This window comes from Sus scrofa, chromosome 3 (assembly GCF_000003025.6).
Source record: "Sus scrofa isolate TJ Tabasco breed Duroc chromosome 3, Sscrofa11.1, whole genome shotgun sequence".
NCBI classification, from domain to species: domain Eukaryota; kingdom Metazoa; phylum Chordata; class Mammalia; order Artiodactyla; family Suidae; genus Sus; species Sus scrofa.
Genome location: NC_010445.4, coordinates 93,143,026 through 93,164,120, shown reverse-complemented (window position 1 = coordinate 93,164,120; position 21,095 = coordinate 93,143,026). Strand labels below are relative to the sequence as shown.

Genomic DNA, 21,095 nt, shown 5'->3' with positions numbered 1-21,095 from the left:
GAACGGACGACATGAGAATTAGGCTAGTACGGAGCAGTAGGGAGGTTGTGGAGAAGAAACCTCTAATATTGATGTAGGCAGTTTTGCCTGAAAAGGAAAAGGGACGCGATTGGAGAGAGGGGCACAGGTCTAAAAAAAATACCGATAGAGTGGAAGGCTAGGTTTTCCTTGTTTTCAAGTTTCTTTCTGATTTCATGCTCTTGCTTCCGGGGCAGATAATATATTCAAAACCTGCCAGAATGTCCCACCTGGTCTTCTAATCTAGTTATCTCTCCACCTGGTTCCTTGCTCAAGCACGGAGAAAACCCGGAGAACTGAACTCTTTAAAGGATGGGCTTCTGGCAGGGTCGGCGCTCGACCTAGGCTCAAGCATGCGCAGTAGACAGAGTCACCAGCGTGCGCGGGAAGCTGGGCCGCGTCCGATTATGATTGGCTGTCACGGCGCACTCCCACCCACCGAAATACAGCGCTGAATGCTGATTGGGTACCTCCGCAGAGGCTGGACGCCGCACGGGGGGCGAGGGAGGGGAGGCGGGAAACAGCTTAGTGGGTGCGGGGTCGTGCAGTTCCCTCAGGCTGTTGGCAGAGAGATTCCGAAATGGCGGTGCAGCCGAAGGAGACACTGCAGCTGGAGAGCGCAGCCGAGATCGGCTTCGTGCGCTTCTTCCAGGGCATGCCTGAGAAGCCGACCACCACGGTGCGCCTTTTCGACCGGGGCGACTTCTACACCGCGCACGGCGAGGACGCACTCCTAGCTGCCCGGGAGGTGTTCAAGACCCAGGGGGTGGTCAAGTTCATGGGGCCGGCAGGTGAGGGCGCGGACCGCATGGGCTCTGGGGGAACCCCGCGGAGGGGGCTTCTTTCAGGAAGTGGGAGGTGGGGAGGCACTGGGGCGGGGACTTTGGCGCTTCGTGGGGCACTGCGCTTGCTCCTGGTCGAGTGGGGCGCCACCCACCGTCTGCCCTGGGTCTGCCCCTCTGCAGCTGTCCTGAATGGGAACTATAACAATCACTAGGTTGCCAGGCTTCGAGGCGTTTTAACACATTGTTCTATTTAATTTTCCTGCAGCTGGCGTGGGTGTCTGCTTCTCGGCCCGGGCCCCTCCTTGGCCCAGGGGAATCTCATCGCACACCGCCGCCAAACCTCTTTATCACAAATTCCATTCCAGGAGTGAGATTTAGAATAGAAGGGGTTTGGGAAGACCGTTTTATGTCACCAACGTGATTTTGCTTGTTGGGCGAATGTGGTTTATACCGCCCTTCAGCGCAGGGTTCTGTAGTGTCTGCTGTTGATAGGCGGTATCGCCAGGTGGTCAGGACCTCGGACCCTGGAGCCAGATTGCCTAGAGTCAAGTTGCGGCCCCTCCACTTACTAGCTGTGTGGCCTCGGGCTAGTCCAGTATGTCTGTGCTTCCTCTCGGCATTCAGTGCCTTCCATGACCCGTCCTTATGTTTCTAACATCTCTCTCCCTGGAAAGCTACAAACTTCTCAGCCTCTGTGAGTTAGATGTTCTCGATGTTTTTGTTAATCTTTTTTTTCCCCTGCCTGCGTTGTGATAATGGAATGAACATTCTAGGAGGAATAAGACATAGTACTGCCTCTGCCACATGCAGATGGGATGTTACTGACAAAAGATGTTCTTTCATTAGGTAGACATTCATTGAGTGCTGCCGGTATCAGGCAGGGTTATGGACACCAGGGGTACCTAGATGGAAAGGCAGTACCATATCCCCGCCTTCACAGAGCTCCCCCTAGTGGAGAGCAAGGCAGAAATAATTCCAATTCCAGGTCAAGAACTGTGGAGGATGATCCACAGCAAGTTGCTGAAGAGGCATAGAGGCAGGATTGCCCATGACTGGGCATGACGGGAACTGCGGGAGTTCCTGTTGTGGTGCAGTGGGAAACGAATCCCATTAGTATCCGTGAGGATCCAGGTTTGGTTCCCTGGCCTCGCTCAGCGGTTTAAGTATCTGGTGTTGTGAACTGTGGTCTAGGTCGCAGACGTGGCTTGGATCTGGCGTGGCTGTGGCGTCGGCCGGCAGCGGTAGTTCCCATTACACCCCTCGCCTTTGGACTTCCATATGCCAAGGGTGCGGCCAGAAAAGCCAAAAGAAAAAAAAAAAAAGGCATTATATGAAGGCTAAATTTCATTTGAGTCCTGAAGGAAACCCTGTATCCATTGGCAGTCAATTCCCCTTTTCCACCTGTCTTCTAAACCCAGGCAACCACTAATCTGCTTTCTGTCTCTAGATTTGCTTATAATATTGGTCTTTTGTGAATGACTTCTTTCACTTAATTTTTTCGTTTTTATTTTTGTGTTTTTTTTTTTTTTTTTTTTTTAAGGGCTGCTCTTGTGACTTGTGGAAGTTCCCTGGCTAGGGGTCATATTGGAGCTGCAGCTGCTGACCTATACCACAGCCACAGTGACACAGGGTCCAGGCCTTGTTTGTGACCTACACCGCGGTTCATGGCAGCACCAGGATTGAACCCTCGTCCTCTTGGACACTAATCGGGTTTGTTACCGATGAGCTACAATGGGGACTCTTAATATTTTCAAGGTTCATATGTGTTAATCAGTACTTCATTTCTTTTTATTGCCAAATAATATTCTATTGTATGGACATACCATATTTTGTTTATTCATTGGTTTATGAACATTTTGGTTATTTCTTGAACATATGCTTTTAATTTCCTGTACCTACTCTTTTTTTTTTTTTTTTTTTGTCTTTTTGCTATTTCTAGGGCCCCTCCCGCGGCATATGCAGGTGCCCAGGCTAGGGGTCCAATCAGAGCTGTAGCCGCCAGCCTACGCCAGAGCCCCAGCAACTCAGGATCCGAGCTGCGTCTGCAACCTACACCTCAGCTCACGGCAACGCCGGATCCTTAACCTGCTGAGCGAGGCCAGGGATCGAACCCGCACTCTCATGGTTCTAGTCGGATTCATTAACCACTGCGCCATGACGGGAACTCCCCTGTACCTACTGTTAACCTTCCTATCATGCCAGTGATGTGATGAGTCTTTTGTGGTGGTCTGGATCCCATATCCTCTTTTCATAGATGGTTTCCTGTTGATCATTTTTTCTCTCTTTGACTGGTTCGTTCTGTTTATATTTAGACTTAGTCGTATCTTTTTAGATACTTTTACTCTCTAACAACTAGTGATATGTTATTATAATAAAGCCTTGTGAGATGGGTTAGTATCTAGCTTCAGTTTATAGATAAGGAATCTGAGTCACTGAAAAGGAAGTCCTTTTGCATCCTTTGCTGCCAGAACTCAGCTTAGAAGCTATCTTTTCTTAAAAGCCTTTTTTTTTTTTTTTTTTTTTTGTCTTTTTAGGGCTGCACCCACGGCATGTGGAGGTTCCCAGGCTAGGGATCTAATCGGAGCTGTAGCCGCTGGCCTACGCCACAGCCACAGCAACAGCAACAGCAATGCAGGATCCAAGCTACATCTGCGACTTACACCACAGCTCACGGCAACGCCAGATCCTTAACCTGCTGAGCGAGGCCAGGGATCGAACCCGCACCCTCATGGTTCCTAGTCGGATTCATTAACCACTGAGCCACGACAGGGACTCCTTGAAAGCCTTTCTTAAGGCCCATGTTAAGTCTTACCTGGTTAGCTACCTCTCTTAGGTCCCCCACTCCCCCTACCAGGATCTTCTCCCTACCCTAGACACAGCATTTATTCTTTCTGTTTGTCTTTTTAGGGCCGCACCCACGGCATATGGAGGTTCCCAGGCTAGGGGTTGAATCGGAGCTATAGCCGCTGGCCAACACCACAGCCACAACACCCACCACAGCCACAACAACACTACATCCGAGCCGCGTCTGTGACCTAAACCATGGCTCACGGCAACGCTGGATCCTTAACCCACTGAGCAAGGCCAGGGATTGAACCTGCATCCTCATGGATACTAGTTAGATTTGTTTCTGCTAAGGCACGATGGGAACTCTGACACAGCATTTATTCTATTCTGTTGCCAATGGACTGAAAGCTCCCAGAGGGCAGCAAGTGTCTTAACTAGTCTCTGCCTCTGAATCCCAGCACCTGGTGCAGTGCCCACTTGTGGCAAACACATTGTCAGCTGAATGAAGATGAGGCCTCCAAGTTGTTCTGTACCAACCTTTGGTTTTTCTTCTATGCCAGGTGGAGGATGTGTAGCTCTCTTCCATTTCTCCTTACTTTACACTGGGAGGTCAGTCTTACTTCCCAGCTTTCAGACTTATAGCCAAGCTCTTCACCAGGAGCACAGATTATCTACCATCTGAATTTATCTGTAAATAAAACTTAAAATGCTTTGCCACCCAGTGTGTCACAGGAACTCCTTTGAGAGAAATAGTATCTTTGGAGGATAACCGGGATGGTTGGGCAGGCTCTCTGTAGATTAGTAATGGAAGTAGGGGAGCCCATGGGAGGAGGGGAATCACCTCTTTTGCCTCTTCACCCACCCCCTCTTAAGAAACAGGTTCACTGTTGTGAACCTGTTCCTGTTGAGTGTGTCTATAAAAAGACTGAAGTTTGCTGTGGATCCCTCTGCCCTGGGCCAGGCAGATGACATCGATGTGCAAAGTAGTCAGTAATAGGGAGAGGTGGTGCTTGTGGTTCTGAGAGTACTTGCTAAGCATTCCAATGCCAATGCTTCAGTGCTGGGTGTTCTACTGGACTGATTCAGGAACTGTTTCAGAATTAAGGGCTAGACCAGTGTTTTCTTCCCTCTCCTCAGAATTGTTTTTGCTGAGTTAGACTTCACATTTTGTCCCCCCCCTTTTTCTTTGGCCACGTCTCTGGTGTGTGAAGTTCCCAGGCCAGGAATCAAACCCATGCCATAGCAGCACCCCAAGCTGCTGCAGTGACTACGCCAGCTCCTTAACCCTCTGTACCACAAGAGAACCTCACGTTTTGCCTTTTATTTATTTACTTATTTTTCTTTTCATGACCATACATATGGCATATGGAAGTTCCCAGGCTAGGGATTGACTCAGAGCTGTAGCTGCCAGCCTATGCCACAGCCACGTCTACAACCTACGCTGAAGCTTGTGGCAGTGCCAGGTCCTATGCCCATTGAGCAAGGCCAGGGATCAAGCCCACATCCTCACAGACAGTATGTTGGGTTCTTAACCACTGAGCCACAATGGTAAGTCTACACATTTTGCCTTTTAAATGAAAGGATAATATAACAGTTGAAACTTATTGCTGTATTCATCAGAAGTTGCTGACTGATATTTGCAGTGACATTTATAAATGTCTCTGGGAGAATTTGATTTTGTATTAACTCCGGTTCAGTGTTTTCCTTAAGCAAGTTTTTTTTTTCTTTTCTTTTTTCCATTTGGCCACACGTGCAGCATTGGAAGTTCCTGGGCCAGGGATTGAATCTGAGCCACACCAGTGATTTATACCACTTATCCCCATTGCACTGGGCCAGGGATCAAGCCCTTGCCTCAGCAGCGACACAACACCGGATCCTTAACGGGCTGTGCTACGGTGGAAGCTTTTTTAATGATAATATTCCATCATATGAATAATGTTATTTATGTAGAACTGGATAGGCTGATAGGGTGTCCAGTCATTCTGGTTTACTTGAGACTGAGGGGGCTCCTGGGATGCTGGACTTTCAGTACTGAAACTGGGAGAGTCCTGGGCAAAATGGGATGAGTTGTTCACCTTGTGTGCTAGGCAAAAACAGGAAATAATTTAAATAGAGCCTATCATTCCACTGAGGTTTTAGCCCGGAGTGAGTCTTAATTGGGAGGTGTGTGTCTTTTGCAGCCTGGAGAGGCTTAGATCCCACGTATGCCTCAGAATGTGAGTACAGGCTTTGCTGAATGAGTAGCATTCAGAGTAAGCAGTTTTCATGCAGCTTGCTTTCTAAATACAAGCTAAAGAAACAGCATTCTGTTCAAATCTGTAAGGAAATGTTGCTGTGTTAAACTTGCTGAGTTGAAAACTGGCCTAAATAGAGTTTTCTTAAAAGTTTGAATTGATTGCCTATATTTTAAAGATTTGGGGGGGTTTCATGAAAAAAATTCAGATTTTGAGCTTCTTTTAAAATTCTGCGAATTTTTGCACTTGAGAATTCCTTGAAAGTCTGGAGTGACCAGGCTGACCTCTGCTCTCTGGCCTTTTCAATGGGAATGTAAGCTTCTAATTTCCTTTATTAAATGGTTTCTTATTCAAAATGCAAAAAAAAAAAAAAAAAAAAAAAAAATTCCGCGGAGTTCCCGTCGTGGCGCAATGGTTAACGAACCTGACTGGGATCCATGAGGATGCGAGTTCGATCCCTGGCCTCACTCAGTGGTTTACGGATCCAGCGTTGCCATGGGCTGTGGTGTATGTTGAAGACACAGCTTGGATCCCACGTTGCTGTGGCTGTGGTATAGGCCGGCAACTGTAGCTCGAAATCAACCCCTAGCCTGGGGAACTTCCACATGCCACGTGTTCGGGCCTAAAGAACAAACATAAAATAAAATAAAATTCTCCACAGTTGGAAACTGGATAAATTAGTGGGTTGGAATTGATGGCTTCTTCTTCTGACCCAGTGAGTCTAGGTTTTTCCTAAAGCCTGATGTACTTTCCTCCTTTTGTCACCGTTCCACATTCCATGTGGTTTTTTTTCTTTCTTTTTTTTGGCTTTTGTCTATTTAGGGTATCCTTGACGGGTCCCATCAGAGCTACAGCTGTGGCCTACACCACAGCCACAGCGACATGGGATCTGAGCCGCATCTGCAAACCTACACCGCAGCTCACAGCAATGTCGGATCCTTAACCCACTGAGTGAGGCCAGGGATCGAACCCATGTCCTCATGGATGCTAGTCAGGTTCATTAACCACTGAGGCAGGGTGGGAACTCCTCCAGGTTGTTTCTTGAAGTCACTTGTCATCTGTCATTTGTGTTTTCGTCTTTTGGTGTTCTCTGCTCATTTGATACCTGCCTGGTTTCTGTAGATAAATGTTTGCCAGTTCTGGATTAGATCATAAAAAATGTTCTAGGGAGTAAGTTTGGAGAGACAAGATTTGAGCCAGTTGTCAGAATGTCTGTGACAGTGAGGATTCTTTTCTAGTACTTAAAACTAATGAACTGATACTGAAAGTATCAGCTGTGTTTTGCTATACAAAACAATCATGTTATTTAATTAATCTTTAAGCTTATTTCTATTTGATATTTGTACTTGATATGATCTGTTGTTAAATTAGGTTAACTCTTTAAGATCTAGAATTGTCAGAATAATCTACAGGTATATTCTGGATTACCTTTAGGTGATTAATTGGTATTACCTACGTTATATGAACAGTGAGTTTTAATTCCATTTGATGATGTGGGTGATTTTATGTATAAAGAAATTGGTATTTACAAATCAAAACTAGGGTGAAACACTGTATTGCATCTGAGACGGGTTCTCAACTTTGGCACTGTTGATGTTTTGGACTCAAGAACTAATTCATTGCTGTGAGGGGCTGTTCTGTGCATGCTTAATAGCATCCCTGCCTCTGCCTGCTAGATTCCATTATTACTCCCTTTCCCCCAGTGGTGACAACCTAAATGTCCCCCAGACATTGACAGATGTCTGCGAGGGGAGCAAGATCATCCCAGCTGAGAACCAGTGATGTAAGATGAAGACCAGAAAGTCTGAAAACTCTGTGGACTGAATAGGGGAAATAGATGCACTCATACTTTATGGATGGTAGGGTTCATTGGCACAGCCAACCAACAGGCAATGTCTATCAGAATCACACATATTATCCTTTGATAAAACCAAGTTGGAGGGTTTTATCTCACAGATATACTGTTTGGAAAATGAAACACAAGGTTATTCATGCACCATTTTGTAATAATAAAGGTTGGAAGCATATATGTCTATCAGTAAGCTAAGTGAATTGTAGAAGTTCCTTAGAGTCGTTGGAACATTTGCAGCTGAAACAGGAGCTGATTATGCACTGATGAAACTTTCTCCAAAATACTATATCAAAGTTTAAAAAAAGAACAGTGTGTGTAGTATACAATTATTTATGTAAAAGGGAAAAACCGGTGCTTTATATTTGCATATGTGTGCATACATAGACTGAACATTTTCTATAAACTGGGAATGCTTGGGGGATGAATTAGATGTATGGGGACAGTGGTGAAAGGGAAGTTTCCTTTGAACCTTTGATTTTTTTTTTTTGGTCTTTTTAGGGCTGTACCTGCAGCATTTGGAAGTTCCCAGGCTAGGGGTCAAATTGGAGCTGTAGCTGCCGGCCTATGTCACAGCCACAGCAACACAGGATCCAAGCTGCATCTGCGATCTACACCGCAGCTCACGGCAATGCCAGATCCTTAACCCAGGGAGCCACAAGGGAACTCCCCCTTTTTCTGATCTGTTTGAGTTTTGATTTGTGTTTCTCTAATAATTAGCCGTGTTTAGCATCTTTTCATGGGCGCTTAATTTAGCCCATCTGATCAATAGGCTCTTAACCATACAGGCAGGACCAAACTGCACTCATTTTATCGAAATGCCACACAATCAAAAATTTTTTTTTAATCATAGGGCTGGACATGCAGCCTATGGAAGTTCCCAGGCTAGGGGTTGAGTCAGAGCTGCAGCTGCCAGCCTACACCCCAGCCACAGCAATACAGGGTCCGAGCTATGTCTGTAACGTACACCACAGTTCATAGCAACACCAGGTCCTTAACCCACTGAGTGAGGCCCGGGATCAAACCCGCATCCTCATGGATACTGGTTATATTCATTTCCACTGAGCCACAATATAACACCTTATGTAAAAATTTTATTCAAATTTGTGAAAAATAAATAAGGGACACGTAGGGTTAGCTAAATATTTGTTTACTCGTTTTTTATCTTTGTATCATCTCCATTTTTTATTTTGATATGTAGGGTCCACGGGTATATGGATGTGTGTGTGTATCTACACCACTTTATACCCTTCATCTACTAAAGTCCCTAGGATATGTAATAAGTGCTTGATAAGCAGTTTATTGAGTGAATGAATTACTGGGAGAATAACGTAGCTTGAGGAGAGAGCATTGTCTTAGGTCTCAAACACGTAGGACTTCAAATCCTCAAATCTGTAACAGGGTTTGTTTTTTTTTTTTTTTTTTTTTTTGTAACATGTGTTTTTAATATTTCTCTTTAGGAGCAAAGACTCTGGAGAGTGTTGTGCTTAGTAAAATGAATTTTGAATCTTTTGTAAAAGATCTTCTTCTAGTTCGTCAATACAGAGTTGAAGTTTATAAGAATAGAGCTGGAAATAAGGCCTCCAAGGAGCATGACTGGTATTTGGCATTTAAGGTAATTATCTTCCTTTTAAATTTAGTTGTGTTTTTTAAGAGTAGAGAAAATAAAAATGTGAGAAAATTCTGTGTTGCTTTAATGTTTTAACCAGACTGTGACAGTAATATGCTTTCAGAACTCTAATATTCTTTAGCATGTGTTTTTTAAGATCAGTTTAATAGCAGTTCAGAAATTCAGTAAATCCTTATTATGAGTATGAGTACTTTGAGTTTTGTCATTGTCCCTGAAACCTAAATAATAAATAGCCTGTACATAAAGCTGAATACCCAAGATTTGGTTTTACTATTTTCGAAGTAATACCACACAAATTTACATATCCCAAATATCTCATTTATAGACATTTGTAATGTGTTCATATCTTTGTATGTGTCTTTCATTAGATTGTATTTTTTTTTTCTTTAAGGTCTGAACCCGTGGCATATGGAAGTTCCCAGGCTAGGGGTTGAATTGGAGCTGCAGCTGTTGGCCTGTGCCACAGCTACAGCAACTCGGGATCTGAATTGCCTCTGCGACCCATGCTACAGCTCGCAGCAACACTGGATCCTCAACCCACTGAGTGAGGCCAGGGATTGAACCCTTATCCTCATGGTTACTGGTCAGGTTCTTAACCCGCTGGGCCATGGTGGGAACTCCTATTCTCGAAAGGGGGTAAATATGTGGTACAGGGTACAGTACTATGGGCTTTAGTTGGGCAATCTCATTTCTTTTGTCCTTTGTCCCTCTAGGTGACCTTCACAGATTTCCCAGCCTTCTTGTGTATCTTTTTTTTTTTTTTTTAAAGAAACATGGCATTGGCATGTGGATGTTCCCAGGCCAAGGATCGAATCTGTTTCTTTATGAATAGTAAAATTAGAAGGTTTTTAAGATGTTTTCTGTCCTGAAAGTCCTATGAAAGTTTTTTGTGAAGTTTAACACAGTATTTAAACATTTGATGTTGGTGCTGCTCCAGATATAATATTCTTCAATATTAGTTCCATATTGCCTCCCCTCAACCCCCACCTTTGTAAATTTAGACATTTACTGAAGAGTATATCTGAGAGAATTGAGCATTCTACTGTAATGGAGTTTCCTTGAATTTTCATTGTTACTTTTTTTTTTTTTTTTGGATTTATGGCTGCATGCGTGGCATATGAAGTTCCTGGGTCAGGGATTGAATCCTAGTCCAAGCCACAGCTGTGACCTATGGCACAGCTGTAGCAACGCTAGATCCCACTGCACTGGGCTGGGAATCAAACCCATGCCTCTGCAGTGACCCTTGCCATTGCAGTTGGATTCTTAACCCACTGCACCACAGCTAGAACTCCTCATTGCTAGAATCCCTCATTATTGAGAAGAGTGGAACTTAGGGTTTTATCTTATGTTTTGAAAGATTGTAATGAAATTGAGGGTATAGCAAAGTGATGTTTTTCTTTCTCATTCATCACAAAATTCGGTTGGCAGTAACCACCAAAATGTGGAATTGTGACTGTCAGCCCATCGCACCTTATCTCCTTTGTGTAACAACAGAATCCTTCCAGATGAATTGTTTTTATTTCCTGTCAGGGAAAAAAAAAACTTAAAATATGTTTCTTTATCGGATTAGAAGGTAGTATCTTTATCCTAATATTTTAAGAAGTTCAGATCTAAAACTGCTAAAACATTTTATTTTACAATTTTTAGCTCTTTGATTTTATTGTAAAGTATTAGTGATATTCGGAGTCGTTGACGTTTAGGATTGTCATGTCCTTCCCTCCCCCCATGTTCTCAGTAGTATGTTCAGAGCAGGAAAGGACCTTAGATACAGGCTAGTTCGGAAATTATCAGTCTAATCATTTTCAAGAACCCTTGAGACCCAATTTTATTAGCTACTGATTCACGTTTGAGGGTTTTTGAAGGTGTGCTTCATAACCTGTGCTTGTAAATCCAAAGCATGTGTGTGAAAATGTGTTCACATTTGCCGTTGAATCAGTGCTTTGAAAATTTGAATATCATATAACACAAGTTGGTCATTTCATTTTTTTTTTTTTGTATTTCTCCTTTTTATTTTTTTTAATTTTAATTTTTTTGTCTTTCTAGGGCCGCATTCGTGGCATGTGGAGGTTCCCAGGCTAGGTGTCTAATTGGACACCTACATCTGCCAACCTATGCCACAGCCACGCCATAGCCATGGCAATGCCAGATCCAAGCCGAGTCTGCGACCTACACCACAGCTCATGGCAATGCCAGATCCTTAACCCACTGAGTGAGGCCAGGGATCGAACCGCAACCTCATGGTTCCTAGTTGGATTTGTTAACCACTGAGCCATGATGGGAACTCCCCATTTCATTTTTAATCTAGATTTTGTTTGTTTATTTATTTACTTATTTATTTTTTTGCCATTTCTTGGGCTGTTCCCACGGCATATGGAGGTTCCCAGGCTAGGGGTCTAGCTGTAGTCGCCGGCCTATGCCAGAACTACAGCAACAGAGTCACATCAGCGTGGGATCGAGCCGCGTCTGTGACCTATACCACAGCTCACGGCAGTGCTGGATCCTTAACTCACTGAGCGAGGACAGGGATCGAACCCGAAACCTCATGGTTCCTAGTCGGATTTGTTAACCACTGAGCCACGACGGGAACTCCTTGATCTAGATTTTAATCAACAATCCAAAGAGTTACAGGATATTCAGAACCACATTTTGAAAAGGTAAAACAATCATGATTATGATGCCAAAGACAGTTAAGAACTGTTGATGTCTTCTGGTTGCTTAAATTTTGCTGTCACTGTGCTTGTTTGGACGATTTCTGATTATCTCACGGTTCATCAGTTGCCACAGAAATGCCTCATGTTAATAACAACCTGTCAGCTTCCGATCATGTTGAAGAACTGTCACCCACCCACTTATCACAGGTGGAGCCAAAAGCAAAGGAACTTGACCCTTTAGTTAGCTTGTACAGTCTTAAAGACACTTGTAATCTTTTTGAAATATCGAAAATAGATCAAGGACCCTTTATTTGGAAATTGTTGATCTAGAACAGTTTTTGCATTTTACAAATAAATACATTGATATAGAGAGATGACTATCCAAGGTTAATATTTAAGCTAATAATACTGCTCTCTTGTGTAGTAAGAGTGAAATTGCACTCTGAAAATTCTGATATGTGCAGCCAGTAGGTTAGTTTGGCAGAATGTAGAAATTTAGGCATACTATTCAGAGGATTATCACTTTGGGTGCCTTAATGATGGTGTGAATGAGTATAAGCCTAGCTGCCAAATTTCAAACTGAAAATCACTTGGATACTATGATTTTTATTTTATCTTATATGTAAATATAAATATGTACATATATTTTTGTTTTTTTGTCTTTTCTAGGGCTACATCCGTGGCATATGGAGGTTCCCAGGGTAGGGGTCTAATCGGAGCTGTAGCTGCCAGCTTACACCATGGCCACAGCAACACGGGATCCAAGCCACGTCTGCAACCTACATCACAGCTCATGGCAATGCCGGATCCTTAACCCACTGAGCGAGGACAGGGATCGAACCCACAACCTCATGGTTCCTAGTCGGATTCATTAACCACTGAGCCATAATAGGAACGCCTATTTTATATTTTTATATTTTTTATTTTTGTTTGTGCCCATGGCAAATGGAAGCTTGTGGGCCAGGGATCAAACCTGTGCCACAGCAGTGACCCATGCCACTCCAGTGACAATGCCGGATCCTTAACCCACTGCAGTACAAGAGAACTCTGATTCTGTTATTCTTAGATATGGCCAAGTGTTCTGAAAATAATTGGAAAAGTAGGGAGGGCGCCTTATAGGAAATGTAGTAATGATAATTGGAATACTGAAATAAAGTTCTTTTAGGTTGGGTAATTTTTATTTGCTAGTAAAATTTTAAAGTACATTCAGCAGTTTCTTAAAATTTTTCTTCATTTGCTTAGGCTTCGCCAGGTAATCTTTCTCAATTTGAAGACATTCTCTTTGGTAACAATGATATGTCAGCTTCCATCGGTGTCGTGGGTGTTAAGATGTCTACAGTTGATGGCCAGAGACAGGTTGGAGTTGGATATGTTGACTCCATACAGCGGAAGCTAGGACTGTGTGAGTTTCCTGATAATGATCAGTTCTCCAATCTGGAGGCTCTCCTGATTCAGATTGGACCGAAGGAATGTGTTTTACCAGGAGGAGATACTGCTGGAGACATGGGAAAACTGAGGCAGGTAAGGGAACTGAGTCTAGTAATAGGGAAGAATCCAAGGCCAGGAATGGTTCTAATTAACATGATACTCCTTTATTTAAGGAAAAAAATAACGTAAAAGTAAAAAAAAAATTTTGAAATCTAATTACAACAATGTTTTGAGGAATGTCTTGATGTTTGACAGAAACTTTGTGTCTTGTTTGTTTGTCCTTTTTTTAGGGCCACACCACGGCATATGGAGGTTCCTAGCCTAAGGGTTGAATCGAGCTGTAGCTGTTGGCCTACACACAGCCATAGCAATTTGGGGTCCGAGCCGCATCTGTGACCTACACCACAGCTCACAGCAATGCCAGATCCTTAACCCACTGAGCAAGGCCAGGGATCGAACCCACATCCTCACGGATACTAGTCGGGTTTGTTTCTGCTGCACCTCAATGGGAACTCCTGATAGGACTTGTTGTTTAAGACTTGTCCTACCTCAGATCATTTCCTCCTCACTACTGCCCCTCCCCTCCCCTTCTTTCCAAAAGAGTAACTAATGCCATCTTAAAGGGATCATAGTTGGTGAAAGGTGTGCTTTCATAGCTGGGGAGGTGCAGATTGAGGGAGAGGTAACTTAGGACCATTTAAAAGAAAATTGACTGTTTTAGCATAAGTATGTCATATAAGTGCAATTCTTCTGGATTATTTTTTAATAGTTCTAGTGAAACTTTAGCTTCTTATTTTAACAAATTCTGAGTGCACTGTTTATTTGTATGTCGTTTATTATTTAGATATTTAAGGGGTGTTGTATCCCCTAAAGATTCTTTTCCTCTTTTGGGCCCCAAATACCATAAGAACTGCTTGAGAGATGGTAAACCTATGATGGGTATTTTTAGTGTAGACGGTATCTAGGTAACTTTCTCTAGGTGTTATTTCGTTAGAGTTTTTATTATTGAGGCTGTTCCTTGAAAGCTTTATGTGAGCCTGATTTTTAGAAGTTTCCATGAAAATTTCTTATATAGATTTTTAAAATACATGTTAATGTGTAGGTTACCAACGTCTTCTTGCATGTTGTGTAAAAATTTAATTTAGATTAATAATTTGTTATTAAGCTGTTGTTACTTTATATTTTTCAATGATATTGCTTTCCTTTTCTTATTGCTTTCTCATTCCTTTTCTTCTACTAATTTAAAATATTTCTTATAAAATAGGTTATTCAGAGAGGAGGAATTCTAATCACAGAAAGAAAAAGAGCTGACTTTTCTACAAAAGATATTTATCAGGACCTCAACCGGCTGTTGAAAGGCAAAAAGGGAGAACAGATGAATAGTGCTGTATTGCCAGAAATGGAGAATCAAGTATGTAGATTACAAATGTGAATTTACTCTTAAATGGTGACTCTTTAGAAGGTTACCTGTCATCTATATCTCAAAGCTGAAACTGTGGATCACTAATAGGCAAGCTTACTTTGTCTATGATGAAGCTTATGAAAAACTGAAGGAATGACTAGAAAAATTTAAACGTAACCTTAAATATAATTTTATTATATTTCTACAACATGTATCCTTGGGATGAGGAAGAGTTTATTGTTGTATTGGTCTCACCTGAAAGAGCTTGACTCCTGTCCACCTAAGCAGGTGAGGTACCATATTTGTTTTAGGGGGAAAAAGATCTCTCAGAGTTTTATGAGAGTTCCCGTGGTAGCTCATCAGTAGTGAGCCTGACTAGTATCCATGAGCATGTGAGTTTGATCCCTGGCCTTTCTCAGTGGGTTAAGGATCCAGTGTTGCTTGGATCCCACATTGCTGTGGCTTTGGTGTAAGCTGTCAGCTGGAGCTCTGATTTGACCCCCAGCCTGGGAACTTCCATATGCTGCAGGTGTGGCTGTAAAAAGCAAAAAAAAAAAAAAAAGTTTTATAATGTATGAGTTAGGGGGTCTTTAATAAATCACTTCACTTTTCTGAGAGGTATTTTCATAATCTGTCTTAAAGGATTGTTACAGAGATTGGGAAGTAATAAGAGTAAAATATATACAACATACTTGCCTAATCAATGTTACATTTACACAGTTTGACTCAAAAATTGGCACCGATGATGTATGTTCAGTGGTAGAAATGAATATGCAAACAATGTAACTTTTATGGGATTTTCAGTGGTTGAAGTTTATCTTCAGTGTTTCAAATCTTCTAGGTAAATATGGCTTGAGAGATTTACGGTGAGAGTAGAAACTTGATGGGTTATTTGTGGATCACTGATAAGTAAAATGAAAAATTGTTTATTTATGTAAACAGAGCAAGCTATAACGTCTTCTAATTTTCAGAATTGATTTCAAACTGGAATAAACTGAGACTATTATGATTTTACAGTGATTATCTATGTCTGATCTTTATAAATTAAGTTTATCTGTTTTACATTTTTATGTGTGACATAATCAAAAGCCAAAATATGTGAGCAGTCATTCCTGTATAGAGATTTCTTGACTTATGATGCTTCAACTACAGTTTTTTTTACTTTACAATGGTATGAAAGTGATATGCTTCAGTAGAAACTCTGCTTTGAATTTTGACCTTTTCCTGGTTAGCAATATTTGGTCAAATCTTCTTATGATGCTGATTAGAGCAGCAAGCAGGCAGAATATTGAGCGGCAGCTCCCAGTCAGCCATGGGATCACAAGGGTTAAACCACCGAACTATGCTGTACCCATAGAACCGTTCTGTTTTTTTAGTACGGTATTCAATAAATTATGAGTTATTCAACTTTATTGTAAAGTAGGCTTTGTGTTAGATGGTTTTGCCCAGCTGTAGGCTAATGTAGGTGTTCTAAGCACACTTAAGGCAGGTGAGGCTAAGCTATGCTCTTCAGTAGGTTAGGTGTATTAAATGAATTTTCCATTTGAGATGGGTTTACTGGGATGTAACCCCATCATAAGTCAAGGAAGATCTGTTTTAGAGAAACTTACTTCATTGTTGAAAATTGAAAAAGAAGCTTTCAGGGATACTAAAAGGTGTTTTTTTTATCTGTGCCTTGTGTTAACATGGCAGGAGATTCTTTCTTTTCTTTATTTTTAGGGCCACACTGGAGGCATATGGAGGTTCTCAGGCTAGGGGTCGAATCAGAGCTACAGCTGCCAGCCTATACCACAGCCACAGCAATACCAGATCCGAGCCGTGTCTGTGACCTGTACCACAGCTCACAGCAACACGGGATCCTTAACCCACTGAGCAAGGCCAGGGATTGAACCCTCGTCCTCATGGATGCTAGTTGGGTTCATTAACTGCTGAGCCATGACGGGAACTCCAGCAGGAGATTCTTTGACAATCTTATATATTTGTTAAAGTTTGTCAAAGGCAGGTAAAATCTTCAGTTAGGAAATATACGTACACTAACAGTGAATCTAGTATCCATTGTAAGTAGAATTTATCTTTGGGCTATCAGTTTGATGTCCTTTGCTTCTTTATTTAGTGTTTAACAACATTGGCAGTTTATTTAAACTTATTTAAATATACATATAGGAAAGTGCATATGTCATAAGTCATAAAATTTAAGTATCCAAATACACAGCATCAATGAAAGAGTATAGTATTAGTATTAGGATATTAAAGACCCCCCCTTTTTTTGTCTTTTTATCCTTTTAGGGCCACACCCACAACAAAGGGAGGTTCCCAGGCTAGGGGTCGAATTGGAGCTGTAGCTGCTGGCCTATGCCACAGCCACAGCAATGCCAGATCTGAGCCAACTCTGCGACCGACACCAAAGCTCACGGCATGCCGGATCCTTAACTCACTGAGTGAGGCCAGGGATCACTCATGGTTCCTAGTCGGATTTGTTTCCGTTGTGCCAAGATGGGAACTCTTTAAAGACCCTTTAGATGTTTCCTTCCAGTTGTTACCTCTATCAAGGGTAACCTGGTTCTTACCTCTGACAGTGTGGATTAGTTTGGTTTCTTTCATTCAGTATTATGGTTGTAAGATTTATTTATACTGTTGCATGTCATCGTGGATTGTTTGTGCTTGTATCTGTTGTTGTGTAGTGCTCCACAGTGTGAACATGCCAGGCTTTATCTGTTTTACTCTAGATGGACTTCTGCATGATTTCCACTTTTCGCAATTATAAATAGTGTTACCGTTACAGTAAGTTTTCTTTCTGAAAGTCATTTTCTAGTCTTAAAAGTTTATTTAAACTTCATCTGATTTTCTTGCTTTGGATTGGGAAAGAATACCAGGGAAAATGATAGTGCTCAAGATTTATTTTCATTTTGCTATTTGTTTACTGAAAATCTCTAGAATTCTAGAAATAGCCATCTTTTGTTTTAAATTCTTCCTTAGGTTGCAGTTTCTTCATTGTCTGCTGTAATCAAGTTTTTAGAACTCTTAGCAGATGACTCAAACTTTGGACAGTTCGAACTGACTACTTTTGACTTCAGCCAGTACATGAAATTGGATATGGCAGCAGTAAGAGCCCTTAACCTTTTCCAGGTAAAAAAATACATGGATTGAAAATATTGAATGGTATAAAAGTGTTTCCTTTGATACATATATTGAAGACTCTTATTAAGGAATTTAAATATTTTGAAATGATATCATACTTAAAATAGACAAATAGTTATATTTTTCTAATTGCAAGCTGTATAAATAGTATTTGTCCTAGCTTTATGAATAATTGTGTATTAACTGCAGCTTTTGAAAATTAAATCCTAAAAAGTTTTATGTCTAAAACTGCAGTAAATTATAAAGTGGCTTTGGTTTAGGGAAAAACAGAGTAGAAAAATCAGATCTAACAGGTTGAAAGTTTGATTTTAGGATGAGAAACTTTTGTGTACATTTCTCATTTAATATTTGAAGAATGTTAAGTGTTCTTGTTCCCAAAATTACTTAATCATTTTTCATGGCATAGTAAGGTTTTCCTAATGAGCATGCCATTCTTCTGTTTCATTTTTCATTCACTAGGGTTCTGTTGAAGATACTGCTGGCTCTCAGTCTCTGGCTGCATTGCTGAATAAATGCAAAACCCCTCAAGGACAAAGACTAGTTAACCAGTGGATTAAGCAGCCTCTCATGGACAAGAACAGAATAGAAGAGAGGTATATTACTCACGTACACTTTTGTAAGCTCTGAGAAACTTACTCCGTGTGCTTATACTACTTGTTGTAACATGCAATTTGGCACCTATATTTTATTATTTTATCATCTAACTGCCCAGAAAGCTAACAAAGTAATAGAGTAGCAATGATTTAGATAGGTTAAATAACTAATTTTTTTTTTTTAGGGCCTCACCCAAGGCATATTGAAGTTCCCAGGCTAGGGGCTGAATTGGAGCTGTAGCTGCCAGCCTACGTCACAGCCACATCAACGGTGGGATCTGAGGCTTGTCTGCAACCTACACCACAGCTCACGGCAGTGCCAGATCCTTAGCCACTGAACAAGGCCAGGTATCAAACTTGCATCCTCATGGATACTAGTCAGATTTGTTTCCACTGAGCAGTGACAGGAACTCTCCTTGTTTTCTTAATAATGTTTTTTTTCCCACTATGAAAAGGTAAAATTTTATTAGAGAGATGGTGTGATAATGTCCTCGAGCATGAAGTTGGGAGTCAGATTACCTTGGTTCATATTAAGGCTCTGCCACTTATTAGCTGTGTCATATTTGGTGTTATTCAACTTCTGTGTGTCAGTTCATTTTTAAAATGACAGTAATAACACATCCACATCATAGGGTTGTTTTGAGGATTGATGATTTTATGAGGATAATGATTTTATCATTTAATGAGTTTATGTATAATGTACTTTGAACAAGGTTTGGCACATAGGTAGCATGTACTCTATTATTCTAGAAAGAATTTAAAGCAGCCTATGTATTTCAGAGAAATCTTTTTATTTTTTGGGCACACCCACAGCATATGGAAGGCCAGGAACTAAACCCTAGCCACTGCAATAGCAGTGACAGTGCCAGATCCTTAACCCATTGTGCCACAAGGGAACTCCTCAGGAAAATCTTTAAAATTGAGGGGAAAAAAGTTATATAGTTCTGCTGTCCTAATATAATTAGTATTGGAGTACATTTTATTTTTATTTTTGTTTTTAATATATGTTTTAAACTTCTCAGTGAAGTATAATGTACATAAGAGCACAAATCCTAGGTGTGCAGCTTGAAGGATTTTTACAAGGTGAACACCTTGGTAACAACATACAAGTCAAAAAACAGCATAACTAGCATCCTGGAAACTCCCCTCAGTTCTCCTGATAGTTACTACCGCTGTCTTACTCCAAGAGTAGTCACTGTCCTTCTGATATAGGTTAATTAGTTTTGTTTGTTTTTGAATTGTATGTAAATACTTTTTTTTTTTTGTCTTTTCAGGGCTGTACCTGTGGCAAAGGAGGTTCCCAGGCCAGGGGTTGAATCAGAGCTGCAGCTGCCTGCCTAAGCCAGAGCCACAGCAGCACCAGATCCAAGCCGTGTCTGTGACCTACACCACAGCTCATGGCAATACCGGATCCTTAACCCACTGAGTGAGGCCAGGGATTGAACCCACGAACTCATGGTTACTAGTCAGGTTCATTAATCACTGAACCACGATGGGAACTCCTGCATGTATATAATTTTGAATAGTGCACTCTTATGTTTGACAGTTTTTAAAAAAACATAGCTATAATCCTAATAGTTTTGTACCCTAGTTTTTTTCTACTAGTGCCTATTGTATTTTTTAGTCCTGTTCATATTCAGTATTTTAAATAAGTACATGATATCTTACAGGATATACTTTATATTTTTCAATAATTAGGTTATTTCTGTTGTCCTTATTGTGTACCTAATGTATTCAGTTTGTTAAATTAAGATAAATTGCCAGAATGGGTAAGAGAGTCAGTATTTTTATGGCTTTGATGTTGTGAAATTGTTCATGAATTTGCATACCTATGAATTCTGAAGGTATACAAAAGCATGATGATCCTTGATTATATATATGGGACTATACGTATGCCATGCAAACATAATTGATCAGTTTCATAAGAAACCCTATAGATAATTACCAAGCTAAGTCTAAAGGGTCTTCCAATAAAAGTAACAGGGAGTTCCTGTGTGGCTTATCAGAAACGAATCTTACTGGCATTCATGAGGATGCAGGTTTGATCCCTGGCCTCAAACAGTGGGTTAAGGAACCGGCGTTACCATGAGCTGTGATGTAGGTTGCAGACGTGGCTTGAATCTGGTGTTGCTGTGGCTGTGGTGTAGGCTGGCAGCTGTAGCTCCAATTCGATCCCTAGCCTGGGAACCACCTTATGCCTCGGGTGTGGCCCTAAAATTAAAAAGCAAAAACAAAAACAAAACAATCACGAGGTTAGAGAATTGTGAGTATGTTGATATTTCATTGAAAATACAGGAGTTCCCATTGTGGCACAGTGGTTAACGAATCCGACTAGGAGCAATGAGATTGCGGGTTCGATCCCTGCCCTTGCTCAGTGGGTTAACGATCCGGCGTTGCCGTGATTTGTGGTGTAGGTCTCAGACGCAGCTCGGATCCTGCGCTGCTGTGGCTCTGGTGTAGACTGGCAGCTACAGCTCCAGTTGGACCCCTAGCCTGGGAACCTCCATATGCCACAGGAGTGGCCTAAGAAATGGCAAAAAGACAAAAAAAGAAAGAAAATACAGAAGTTGAAATGCTAGG

At 41.5% G+C, this 21,095-nt stretch overlaps 1 protein-coding gene across 1 annotated transcript in view; it reads left to right on the top strand.

The window, feature by feature from the left end:
- Nucleotides 565–21,095, top strand: part of MSH2 (mutS homolog 2) — an 80,599-nt gene continuing 60,068 nt past the window's right edge. The window contains 6 exon segments of the mRNA NM_001195357.1: nt 565–809; nt 9,134–9,288; nt 13,197–13,475; nt 14,647–14,793; nt 17,761–17,910; nt 18,382–18,515. Coding sequence (NP_001182286.1) covers nt 599–809; nt 9,134–9,288; nt 13,197–13,475; nt 14,647–14,793; nt 17,761–17,910; nt 18,382–18,515 — 1,076 coding nt within the window. The 5' untranslated portion in view covers nt 565–598.